Below are 13,590 nucleotides of genomic sequence, written 5' to 3'. Positions count from 1 at the left end.
GAAAAAATGGAATGCAGATACAGAATGGGGGACGCCTGGCTTGACACTAGTACATGTGAAAAAGACCTTGGAGTCCTTGTGGACAGCAAGTTAAACACGAGCCAACAATGTGATGCAACAGCTAAAAAAGCCAGTGGGATTTTGGCCTGCATAAATAGGAGTATAGTGTCTAGATCCAGGGAAGTCATGCTACCCCTCAATTCTGCTTTGGTCAGACCACACCTAGAATACTGTGTCCAATCCTGGGCACTGCAATTTAAGGAAGATGTTGACAAGCTGGAATGTGTCCAGAGGAGGGCAACTAAAATGATCAAGGGTCCGGAGAACAAGCCCTATGAGGAGCGGCTTAAAGAGTTGGGCATGTTTAGCCTGCAGAAGAGAAGGCTGAGAGGAGCCGTGATAGCCATGTATAAATATGTGAGGGGAAGTCATAGGGAGGAGGGAGCAAGCTTGTTTTCTGCTGCCCTGCAGACTAGGACGCGGAACAATGGCTTCAAACTACAGGAAAGGAGATTCTACCTGAACATCTAGAAGAACTTTCTCACCGTGAGAGCTGTTTGGCCGTGGAACTCTCTGCCCCGGACTGTGGTGAAGGCTCCTTCTTTGGAGGCTTTTAAGCAGAGGCTGGATGGCCAACTGTCGGGGGTGCTTTGAATGAGATTTTCCTGTTTGCAGGGGGTAGGACTGGATGGCATGTGAGGTTTATTCCAACTCTACAATTCTATGATTCTAATTGGTTAGTTTGATAGATAGATACCACTTTTGATTGAATAGCATTAAGGTCCAAGGCATTCTGAGAGTGCCTTGGACCACAAAAAACCCTCCCACAAAACAGCAAGGGCGCAAAAAGCTAACCGTGAAGTAGCGAGAGAACACTGTAAAACTGATTGTTTGTTTCCCTTCTTCACAGCAAAAAACTGCGAGTGAATATAAATGTGCCAATGAAGACCGAGCAGAAACAGGAACAAGAAACTACACACAAAAATATAGAGGAAGACAGGAAACTACTGATCCAGGTAACTTTGCTATATGTGACAGAAACTCAACCAGTGACTAGAAATTCTTAATATTGTTTCCATTGCTGGCAAGATTCTGTAATAATTTTGCTTTTAATACAAGTCCATGGTGCTTTCCTCTAGGGTATATTAATGATTAGCAGATGTTAGAGAATGTTGCAGATGTTAGAGAATGTGGAAGGGACTTTTATGATTTGAAACTCATTGTCCTCCCTGTTGATATGCTTCATAATAGGGAGAAGATTAGCAACAATTTAAACCAGTGGTTCTCAACCTAAGGAACCCTAGATACTTTGGCCTTCAACTCCCAGAAGCCTTAACAGCTGGTAAACTGGATGAGATTTCTGGGAGTTGTAAGCCAAAATACCTTGGGATTCACAGGTTGAAAACCACTGATTTAAAAGATATTATAACAGTAGATGGGTTGGTGCCAAAATAGAATGACTGTTTGACACGGATTTAAATTGAAAATGAAAATTCCAGTGTTGGATTATAATCTAGTACAGGCTTATCCAACCTGCGACCTTGGACAGCTGTAAATACGGACCACAACAAAATCATAAACATACTTACAACATTCTGAGATTTTTGGTGGATTTTTTTTTTTGGTAATTCGATTGCGGTTCTCAAGTGTAAACTTTGTAGATGACATTGCAATGGAATAGAATAATCAAAATGTGTTACATCCACAAATATCAGAGTATTATCAGTAATTCGCATTATAACTGCAAACAGTTTGGCTAGAAGACCTGCTTGATGATTTTAAAGGACCCTTTAAATGGAGCGGCGCATAATTAGAATTATTATGCGATCAACTATCATTAATGTTAATGTATGTTATGTGAGCCCCGGTGGCGAAGTGTGTTAAAGCACTGAGCTGCTGAACTTGCAGACTGAAAGGTCCCAGGTTCAAACCCCGAGAGCGGCGTGAGCGGCCGTTGTTAGCTCCAGCTTCTGCCAACCTAGCAGTTTGAAAACATGCCAATGTGAGTAGATCAATAGGTACTGCTCTGGCGGGAAGGTAACGGAGCTCCATGCAGTCATGCCGGCCACATGACCTTGGAGGTGTCTACAGACAATGCCGGCTCTTCGGCTTAGAAATGGAGATGAGCACCAACCCCCAGAGTCAGACATGGGGAAACCTTTACCTTTTTTATTTTAAGTGTGGCCCTTCTTCCCAGAGAAGGAAAAAAGGCTGGACATCCCTAATCTAGTCCATTGTAAATACTGGAAAAGTCCTAAGTGTGCCAGGAATTGAACATGGGTCCTGTGTGCAAAATATGTTTTCTACCACTGATTTCTATTTTAAAAAATAGACTGGTTATTTGTAGGTGGAGAAACAAGTTTTGCTGGTACAAATTCTGTAATGTTAAGCTATCAACCAGCTCTCCACAGCTCTTGATGTAGAGGCCTGGGAGAGCCTTTCTTAGCTTCTGACTATAGATTTCAGGGAATCGAACATTGTTGCCAGAATTCTTAAATAGAATTCAAGTACAGTAGTCTCAGTTAACGGAGTGCCAGTTAACCGAGCCTCCATATCATCCGAGGTGCCGCTGGGGGCGCCTCTCCTTCTCCTTCTCTCAGTCGAAGGGAGCTCGAGAGAAGGAGGGAGAGGGAGGAGGAAGCGTCCCGGAAGCATCCCACGATTGCTGCTGCGGCAGTGCTCGTGGGCTGCTTCCCAAGGGGCGAGGGCTCACCGAGGTACGTCTCCCCGGATCTCCCTCGGCCAGGCCCTTGCTGAAGGAAACTCTTTCCTCCAACAAGGGCCTGGCTGAGGGAGATCCGGGGAGACGTCTCTCGGCAATCCCTCGCCCTATCCGAGGAGTTCGGTTATCCGAGATTAGGCCCGCCCCTTTATCTCGGATAACCAAGACTCTGCTGTACTATAAAGCTGGATATGAAGTAGATATGATCCAAATTACATTGCATTTCCCAGAAGAGCAGTATTCTGACATCAATAAAAGTTAAGGTTTTATATGTCACAGCTGTCTAAATGAATCAATTGGTCAGAGATTTGTAAGACTGCATAAAGTTGATGGGTTGTTTTGCTGAAAATCCATTATAATCAAGTATTTGGCCAGTATTCCACACCAGCTTCTTAATTAAGTTACAATTGTGGCAATAGCATTACATTTTTTATTAAGTAGCAGCATGCATATGAGAACAATTAAGGGTAAGTAAATCTAAGTAGCTGTTCCTTATGCACAATCAGTACTACTGTATTTCATCACATAATAGTCACTTTTTATCCCCTTTTTATTTGAAAAGGGGGATGCAAACTGTCTAAGGGGAAGGAAGCAGAGAAGAGCTCGGTGTTGCTTTAAACTGTCTTTGGGAGGGAGGGTGGTTTCTCAGTTTTATAAACACCTTCGATTTTGAGAGAGAAAAGGGGGGAACCATTTTGGAACCCCAAAAAAGTGGTGTGACTATTTTGTGAGGAAATACGGTGTCACCATTGTGACACTTATTGCCATGATCATGTCTCCCTGTCCCCAAAATCTACTTTACCAAACATCACCTGCCTGGGGAAGAGGCCCATTCTGCCTGGATGAATGATGTTTCCATCATGTTTGATGAGGTCAGACCAGGAGAAAACCATTATTTAACTAAATAGCTGATCTTTTACTATGAGCACCAGTTCTTCAATGATGAAAAAACATTTCTGTATGCTTTCAGGTTATCTGTAGTAAGCACTCACTTAATTAAGATGTCACTGTATTCCTTCAACCTTTGCCTTTTAGGCTGCTATTGTGAGGATTATGAAGATGAGAAAGGTCCTTAAACACCAGCAGCTGCTTGGAGAAGTGCTTACACAGCTCTCATCGCGATTTAAGCCACGAGTACCAGTAATAAAGGTTTGTCTAAAGTAGAGGCTCAACCATGGTTGGGAAAGAGCAAGCCTCTACTATCAGATGTCCTGAATTGCACATTTGTGAAGTAGGAGCTCCACAAAACATAACAGAACAAAACACTATAACAGCATAAGTGTAAATGAATGCAATCTTTATCTGTAGTTTTAGGGAATTTCATTTTTTGTGTGTATGTAAAACATTTTGGCACATTTTTAAGCAAGGGTGGGCAACTGAGAAAGACTAGGGATCTTAGGGACTTTTTTGCCCGTTCTGTATTATTCACTTTTTCTTTGAATACCCCTTTTCTCTATTGTCCAGGATACATGAAGCACCACACAAACAATACACATATGTTCAATCTCTATATACCTTTTGCTTCCACTTATTTTTATCCAGGTTTGCAGTAATATAAGAACTACACGGTTGCCATTTCTCCTAGCCACTACCGTACTCCTTTCTACATCACGTTTACTAGGGCCTCCACATTCAACAAGCAGTTAACTTTCAAGAATATTGAAGCCCACAACCTGTTAGTGGCGTTCGCCAGCATTAAGTCCACTTTACAGTTGTGTATATATTTTTTATCTTACATTCTTAGCTTTGTGGACGTTGGTGTTCTTATCATGCTTCTGCAGCATTCAAAGCCTAACCCCCTAACATACTATTCACTGGTGGGGAGTGAAGGGAATGGGAAAAGTGTCTGTTGGCTATATCCCACTACCCAGATGCAGACTAATCACATCGCCCACTGAGAGCTGTGGAGGGCACCCTTGGTCTACATCTGGCCTTGGGCACATTGCCAGGGGTTCCTTCTGATCCCCACAGCCCTCCACCAGCAATTAATTAATTAATTAATATGACGTTCTTCTCCACCGGGGGACCCCAGTATTAGCTAAGTATGGAGTTATCACAGCACTCCAGTGAGTTCTTGTTCAACCATGTAGTATCTTAGCCTAAGCCACATGTCAAACTGAAGTCCCGCAGGCTGAATCCAGCCATCATGTCATTTTATGTGACCCTCCAGATGCTGGACTACAACTCCTGTATTCCTCCTCATACATCAAGACTAGAGCTGATGGGAGTTGTGATGCAGTAACATCTGGAAGGCTGCAGTTCTGTTTAGTTCAGATAGTAGGGTATGACTGTTGGTACAAAGCTTGTGAATATGTCAGACTTTAAAATGTCCTTCAACCTTTTCCCAACCTCGGAGCCATAAATGCTGTTGAGTTGCAATTCCCATCACCCCCAGTCCGAATGGGAGATGATCAAAAGGAATAGGAGCTGTTATTCCATTACCTCTGGGGTTCCAAACTGGGTAAAAATTTAGTAATATGGTAGTCTTGCTTATCCAACATTCTGGATTATCCAATGCATTTTTGTAGTCAATGTTTTCAATACATCGTGATATTTTGGTGGTAAATTCGTAAATACAGTAATTACTACATAGCATTATTGCGTATTGAACTACTTTTTCTGTCAAATTTGTTGTATAACATGATGTTTTGGTGCTTAATTTGTAAAATCATAACCTAATTTGGTGTGTAATAGGCTTTTCCTTAGTCCCTCCTTATTATCCAACATATTCGTTCATCCAACGTTCTGCCGGCCCGTTTATGTTGGATAAGTGAGACTCTACTGTACATACATACATATAGAGTGAGAGAGCATGTGTTTGTCCTCTGTATCCATGGATTCTCAATCCAGGTTTTAAGTGGCCTTTGAAGAAAACTATAAGGTTGATGTAGTCCTCAATGAAAATGAGTTTAACACCTTGACCTAAGTTTTTAGGTCCTGGAAGGCAAATTTCTCCATAGAAATTCATTCAGGGTGGGAAAGTATGCATAGCAGCTCTTCAATTTTTTTTTTTTTTCATTTTCAGAAATGTATTGACATTCTAATAGAGAAGGAGTACTTGGAACGTGTGGATGGTGAAAAGGATACCTACAGTTACTTGGCTTAGCAGCTTCTAAATGCTGCACAGCACTCCTGTGATTGATAGAGTGAAAAGAGAACTTGGGGGCCTGCTGTTGTCTAGACTTCCAATTTTATAACTGAGACCAGGACTTCTCTCCACTAGTCTTGGAATTACATCAGACCTGCTCAGGATTGATACATTTCAAGTATGTAAATATGGACACCAATGCCATTTAATCTAATTTAAGAACAGAATGGAATCTGAAACCTTCTCCACTGGAGGTTGCATGCTACTGCATTTAAATCAATACATTGGCTATACAACAAAAAGCTTTTGCTCCAGGCAGCATTTATACATGTTGGCAGCATTTCAAGAGAATTTGATTTGGGCCCATGTGTAATCTGCTCCGAGAAATCATTTGTATAGTGTGTTTCATTTTTTTAATGTGTGATAAATAAAAAAATTAAAAATTTCTGTACAAGTTGCATTTGGTTTTATTGTTATGTTCCGTGAGTTATTTTTCTTAAATGTAAATAAAAGGTATAATGACTATGAATGCCAGATGAATTGGGTATTGTTTTGCTTTCAGAGTATAGAGTGACTTCAAAGCAAAACGCATTGCTGTTCTTAAACATGTTTGCTCTGTGCAGTTTAAAGGAAAATACAATCCCATTGTGCTAACATTTACTGAACATTCTACATTATTTCTCCTCTACATGTACTAGCAAGTTACACTTACTTGGAATTCTCATTTAACCATTTTAATGTGTGCTGAGGGGCACTTGCTCTGAGCATTTTTTTTCTTAAACAGGCACTAAAGTGCAATGGCTCTTGGACTACGCTGGATTAAGAAGTATTCTGGGAAAATTAACAGCACCTGAGAAGTCAGTGCTTGGCTCTGTAGTGCATTCTACTTCCCCAGGGTTGGGGGAAAATACCCCATTTGCCTAAAAATAAGACCTAACCTAAAAATAAGCCTCAGCATGATTTTTCTTGATGCTCATAATATAAGCCCTACTTCAAAAATAAGCCCCAGGTAAGATTGTCAGCCAGACGGACACATTTAGCAGTAGTACATCCGTTGCAACACACGACAGGCATATTGAATTATAAAATAATAATAATATATAATTTAAATAAAATAATATTGACATCAATACTTAAAACAAATGATAACATAATTAAGTTATTTGTTAATACCCAAGTGGGCGCCTTTGGACGAGAAGTAAATGCCTATGTAAATTTGACTTATTGCCGAATGGCCAAGACAGACACAACACACAAATAACATGTGCACTTGATAATGAACGGACGTGGTTGTGTTTAACATGAATCTTCATAATTCAATACATTGTGTGTTGTAACGGACGTATTCAATGCACTCAAGTGAAATAAATGATTTCTGAATTTTGGTGCCTACAATTTTTCATCGCTTTTGTGTGCATCATCATTCTTAACTGTCACCGTTTTTGTTGACACTCCTATCTCTCAAGTCTTCTGTTAACACTTAAAGGAACTGTAGATTTAAAGGAAATAATAAATGAATAAATGTAGATTGCTGTACATGTACATGAAAAAAGAAGGCATCCCTAATGTCTCTTTTGGAGCAAGAATTAACATAATACCTGGACATATATTTCAGGGAAATATGGTAATTACATGCTACATGCTGAAGACCTTTAGGATTAAGCTGATAGATAGTGGCTAGATGGCATGCATGAACATAGGTATGAATGCAGGACTCACAACAAGAACTCTGGCTAAGGAAGATGCAGTACATTTAGTCCAGAAGTACCTGTTTTGGCAAGTATTTCTTTGCCAGAACGATCATTGCTTGCAAGAGGTAAAACCGGTGAAGTAGACTAATAACTTCAAGAGACAGTTGCAAACTGAAATAACTTAATACACAAATAATTTTATCTGTTATCACTGCAAATGAAATTTCATAAATACATGTTCCAAATACACATTGTAGAAACTTTTCTAAAGTCATTCTAGCTATTTAATAAGAGAACTAGAACTTCAAAATTCACAGTTCAAGTATCCTTTATTATTCAAGGTTCAAAAATGTACCACACTGCATTATTGCAAAACTTCAATGGTACAAAAAGTATTGCAGCTGATGAGAAGGTAATAAATTTGTTAAGTTTTTTTTTTACAAAAATTGTCACTATAAATTACAGTTACAGTACATTGCAAATTCTGCATTCCAAATTGCATTAATTCATTCTTCAAAAAAATTGCCCACAGTACTTGAAATTCCTGAAGATAAGGCAGCTGTTTTAAAGGAGGTAGCTGGTATCAAGGGATTTCCATTTCTCTTTCAATACCTACATACTTAAGGGCATCAGCCTGACTGTATCTGAAATTAAAAAAAAATTGAATTTGATTTTCAGAGTAAACTGCCTAAAACACCCTTATAGATCAGAAACAAGGTAATGAAGTAAAATTAATTACTCTTACACCCAACAATTTTATAATTAACCATCATGCTTCCCTAAATTTTTAGAAGAACATGGTAAGGAGTTAAATTGATCCATCTACCACAGACCTGTACAATTTGGCAGTAGGCTGGATCCAAAATAAAATAGGCTACAGATAGATTTTTAGCCCCTCACTTTCCATGTTAAACTATTTTGCAAATAAACCATATTATAAAAAAGGGACATTTCAATAAATATCAATTAATTACACTTATTAAAGACTTATTTACCATGAAATCACATTAATGTTGAAAAAATAGTTTGCTAAACTGTACAAATTTAAATACATTTTTTTAGATTTTCTTACTGTTTACATTTAGTTAATGAACACATTACACTTCATGTCAGCCATCAGTTTATCATAATCCAGAGCCTTGTTGAAATGGATGCTTTCAAAACATTTTCCAGTTAAGAGTTGCTTGTAGCTTGTTTTTATTCAAGTTCATAATGGAGACCGTCTGTTCACATATGCAGGTACTCCCAAATATGCGGAAAACTTGTAAAGCACCAACTCACCAATTTTTAAACTTTCCCTTTAACTTCTTGTAGAAGTCTTGAAGGGTATTTTCTGTGTATATTTCAATAGACTTTTGAGCACTGCATTTCAATAACCTCTAGCTGTTTGGTGATTTCTCCTTTTGTCCACTTCTTACACATGTCCCGTTTAAATCTTAGCTCTATGCAAAGTTCCCTAGACATCCCTTCTCGTTTCTTTAGACACCTCCAATCTTTCCTCCTCATTGGAAATGTTTGCAGCTTCCACCCATCATGAACTCCTTTGTCTTTAGGGATTCCTGATACAGTGATCACACTCAAGTTTCCACCTAAGTTTACTGGAGTCAGTGTTCTTGAAGAAGTCTAGTGTGTGATTATCCTTGACTTCTCCTTTCCACTGTACAACAAACTCTGGAACAAAGTTTTCCGAACTTGTCACAATATGCTAGTGCAGGGGTTCTCAGACCTTTTCAGCCACAGAGCCCTTTTTGAAGAAAAAGTTTTTCGTGGAGCCCCAAGAAATGTTTATATATTACATTATATATAATGTATATATATATATCAGACATGAGCCAGGCCAGTGGCAAATGGATTGAGATTGTTCGCATGAACTAAGCAGCTCAAAACATTAATTTCCCTGAATTTCTCAGGAGGGGGAAAGGAGTAGGCGGGAAACAGCATGCTGCCGCAGAATCCCTCACTATCACTGGCTCCACAGAGCACAGTTTGAGAATCCCTGCGCTAGTATACTGGCTGCAGTGCATAGGTGTGTTGCACAAGCATAATGAGAAACCTCTGATGATGTGAAATAAGCAATACATCATATCTTCAAAATATAAATGAAGGTTTTTCATGAAATATGTTGTGTCCCCATGTATTTCATTATTACAATTTATGTGTATGCCCTTATCTCTTGGTTTAACTTTCCAGTTGGCTAGTAAAACTGAATTACTATGTCATAAAATAATGTTTGTCTGAAACATCAGTCACCAACTTGAAATGTTTGACAGGCTCTACACTAGAATAAATGGCCACTCTGACCTATGGAACTCACTACATCCATCTCATTTACTAGGTTATCACTGTTGGGTAGGGTCAGTTTTAAAATAGCTGGATCCTTTTGTCTCTTCTACCTTCTGGACCACGAAATTGTAAGGCAAGTAAGGAGTTTGTTGGACCGGATATTTTTGACAGAGTCTTCACACAAACATCGGGATAGTTAAAATCTCTTATCATATTCCTACTATCTAGGAAGTCAAGGTTCCTTCAAAGTAAGATTCTATGATTCAGTTTCTGTTTGTAGGATTAGCATGATAAAACTCTCACAATCTAAATATGAAGGACCTTCAAAGAAGAAAAGTTGGTATTAAATGAAGTTATCACAATAAATGTGTAACCTACCTGTAATCAAAAAATAGTTCTTCACCGGTTTGAATAGCTCTCTTAGCAAATATGCCTATTCTGTGATCTCCATTAACCATCATAACTGCAAAAGAAGAGACAGTTTTATTTTAAAATCTGCTTGAATTACTTATTTTTCTGAACTACTGTAAAAAATGGATGTTCATTCACCTTTTGCATAGCAATTGGGATTGACTGAATGGTTCGCAAATCTTATTTTGTTACCTTTCCGTGTTGCATCAACTACAAAATCTATATAAAAAGAACAGAAGTTAGAATCAGCAAAACACTGGTAATCGGTAGTGAATTAGTTTGCTTAGCAGGAAAAGCTTTTCAGATGCGTTAGTAAAGTCAATATGCTCTAGCCACTGGTTTGATTTGTAGATAGTGTGGACTATGACAAGAAACTCTCATTGTTTCATTTTCTGTACACAAAATTGTTTCCATCTACTCCATCATAAATTTCTATTAGAAGTTGTTTTTTGTTCCTTTGTTATTATTTATCAATAAATACATATCCTGTTGTCCTTGGTAATCACCTGTAAAAAGCTGGCAAATTTGTTTTGGTTTTTTTATGTGGTTACTTTAATTCTTCCTCAAAACTGAGTACTGAAATAATGTTGCATCAAGACAGATTTTTTAAAAAAACCCTTGGGCTCATTCCCACACCAATTTGTTAAGGTATTTGATCTGGATCAGGATCTTGACCCCTTGTTAACAGCTTGCTTATTTTAACTTTTATTGTAATGTGGGTTGTATGCTGTATGTGTATGTGTTAAATGTGTTTTGTTAAATGTTTTGATACAGCCAATGGGCTAATCAATTAAACATATGTATAATTTGTTAAGGTGACTTAAGTCTTGGCTACAAAACATTTTAGCACAATCAGGTAACACAGGGTACATATTAAGTGAACTAAAGCAATATAAGGGAATTAAAGGGAGCACACATACCATTATTCAAATTGAACAGAAAGCTGCACATGTATTTGTCATACACTTTTCCTCTTCTATCTGCTTCATCCTGAGAAATAATCTGAAAGCAAAATGTACCTAAATTAGGACTTTGATAATTTATTAATACAAGTCTCCTCCACTACCCTTCTCTTCAGTTTGAAGTTGACCACAGAAACACACTGACAGACCTAGAGATTTTTATAACATTTTAATCAAATACACAAAATTCAAACCCACAAATGTAGCGGGCTGAATGTATTCTGATCCCTTTGTCAGAAGATAAAACTATTACAGCAAGAGTTTCCCATGATTTCAGTTATGCTATGGTGGCTACAGTGAATGACTAACCTATCAGTTTTGATGGCAGAGACTGAAGTTTTGTTTGACATCCTTCAGACCAAAGACACATGGAAAATGTAAATATCAACTTTCTCATTCAGTCTACAAGATGGATGGCTTCTCAGTGCCAAAATGTCCCTTTTGAAACTTCTATAGTTCAGACTCCCAATTATAGAATCATAGAATAGTAGAGTTGGAAGAGACCTCGTGGGCCATCCAGTCCAACCCCCTGCCAAGAAGCAGGAAATCGCATTCAAAGCACCCCCGACAGATGGCCATCCAGCCTCTGTTTAAAAGCATCCAACCCAATTGAGCCTTGAAGATTTCCTCCTACGTTCCTTTCTGAGTAGCCTACCTGCTTCCAATCCAGAATAAACAAAAATTTCCTCCTATAAAAAAAAATCAGGATTCTAAAGGACAAAGGCCGAAAGGACAGTTCCGATAACCTACAGCTGTATACAAGGATACTTTCTCGTTCTTTGGAAGTTGGAATAAAATTCCATTATGTTCACCTGTATTGTATTGTATTGCATTGCATTGCATTGTAAAATACAAATTCAATCAAATTCCTCCCTCAGCAGAGTCATATTTACCAATCAAGGGAAGGGCAAGGGAGGTTTACATATCTGTGCAAGGTCCAGAGTGGGAGAAAGAACCCTGGGCCTTCCACAGATACATAAACCTCCCTTGTCTAGTTTCTAATATACCTCACAACCTCTGAGGACGCCTGCCATAGATGTGGGCAAAACGTAAGGAGAGAATGCTTCTGGAACATGGCCATACAGCCCAGAAAACTCACAGCAACCCAGTGATTCTAGCCATGAAAGCCTTTGAAAACACAAGTTCGTGGGATCTGTATATGGAGTTTCATTTTTTTTCAAATCTGACAAAGAATGTCCTCTCTGGGTATTTTCTAGGTTCTCCAGGTTATTCTTGGACCAGAAATCCTTCATTTAAATAGAGTTTGCTACTATCTATGGTTTTGCACATCCACGCAAAGTCTGAGAACATATCTCCCATGGACGTGAAGGTTTTATTGTAGTAGGATGCCTTGCACAATATTAATTTACTTTTTATTCACAGTTATTTCATTTACACAAGTGAATATTTCACCATACAATTTGACAGAGTTTACTGTACCACTGCATTTTCCATCAATGTCTACTATGCCATTCTTTGACTTAAGTGGAAACAAAAGTGGGATGTATTTTAATTTACTTTTAAAAAAAGGAAATATATGTGAAAATGTTCAGTATAGGCAAAATGTTGCTTCTTACCTCACCACAATATTCAGAAATAAATTCATTTTTTTGCACTGGATCCTTAATGAAAATGCCCCAGCCTGCCACATCAGAAGGTGCTAGCAGCAAATGCTAAAAGAACGAAAAAACAAGTGCTTTACATAAACTACTAATGCTAAGAAATATTGACTGTAACCAAATACACAACATCTCAAACAGAGTGAAAGCAGGTTTACTTCTGAAAGTATGGCCAAAATTCTGTTTGAGCAACTTGAGTGATGATGGTCCATTTACTTCTAGGTTCTCTTCTGGGACTACTAGCTTTCAAGCCTCAGGAAAATTTATTGCTACTGCTGTTACATACTGATAGAAAGGAATGAACCGGTCTGCTAGTGGGACTGCTAGGGTTTTTTTGTAATTTAATTTTTATTTACATACATTAACAGCTTATAGTGAAACAACACAAAACAATGAACATTTTACAAACACATAACCCCATCACCAAGGCCTGAACAAGTATCATTTCCTTTATTGTAAAATTTATAAGTCAACCAGTAAACAAATGTCATATTCAAAATTCCTGACCAACAAGGTTGTATTGTTTTACCTTTTCACTCTCTAAAACATATTTAATAAAAACCGACCAATATGAATCAAAATCTGATTTAATTTAAGGCTGTGTTCCAAACTTCCCCTTACTATGCTTCCAACGTGAGACTGGTTACTATCTTCCAATTCCTTGCAGTTATAAGACTACCCATTGTGAGTAAAATAATCACCAATTCTTTCTCTTCCATTTTAAATTCAACCTAGTGGCATCCATTAGTAATGCTAACCTAGCATCTGGGGTAATGTTTGGGACTGCTAGTTATTTAAAAATCTCCTCCCACTA

General features: G+C 38.2%; 2 protein-coding genes across 9 annotated transcripts in view; one reads left to right on the top strand and one right to left on the bottom strand.

Moving 5' to 3' along the window:
• cul1 (cullin 1) overlaps positions 1-6,257 on the top strand; it is a 44,183-nt gene extending 37,926 nt beyond the window's left edge. Inside the window, exons 20-22 of the mRNA XM_062983963.1 lie at positions 911-1,016; positions 3,758-3,871; positions 5,748-6,257. Of these exons, the coding sequence (XP_062840033.1) occupies positions 911-1,016; positions 3,758-3,871; positions 5,748-5,828 (301 nt within the window). The 3' untranslated portion in view covers positions 5,829-6,257. The remainder of the gene's footprint in view (positions 1-910; positions 1,017-3,757; positions 3,872-5,747) is intronic.
• Positions 6,258-7,811: 1,554 nt separating this feature from the next.
• ezh2 (enhancer of zeste 2 polycomb repressive complex 2 subunit) overlaps positions 7,812-13,590 on the bottom strand; it is a 92,912-nt gene continuing 87,133 nt past the window's right edge. For all 8 annotated transcript variants that reach the window (XM_008112908.3, XM_016994442.2, XM_016994438.2 and 5 more), the window contains 5 exons: positions 12,735-12,830; positions 11,116-11,197; positions 10,334-10,414; positions 10,163-10,247; positions 7,812-8,145 (listed from right to left, as the gene is read on the bottom strand). In XM_008112908.3, coding sequence (XP_008111115.1) covers positions 8,085-8,145; positions 10,163-10,247; positions 10,334-10,414; positions 11,116-11,197; positions 12,735-12,830 — 405 coding nt within the window. In that variant the 3' untranslated portion in view covers positions 7,812-8,084. The remainder of the gene's footprint in view (positions 8,146-10,162; positions 10,248-10,333; positions 10,415-11,115; positions 11,198-12,734; positions 12,831-13,590) is intronic.

The sequence above is a fragment of the Anolis carolinensis genome, chromosome 6, assembly GCF_035594765.1.
Source record: "Anolis carolinensis isolate JA03-04 chromosome 6, rAnoCar3.1.pri, whole genome shotgun sequence".
Classification (NCBI taxonomy): Eukaryota; Metazoa; Chordata; class Lepidosauria; order Squamata; family Dactyloidae; genus Anolis; species Anolis carolinensis.
This window is presented reverse-complemented; position numbering and strand designations above follow the sequence as displayed.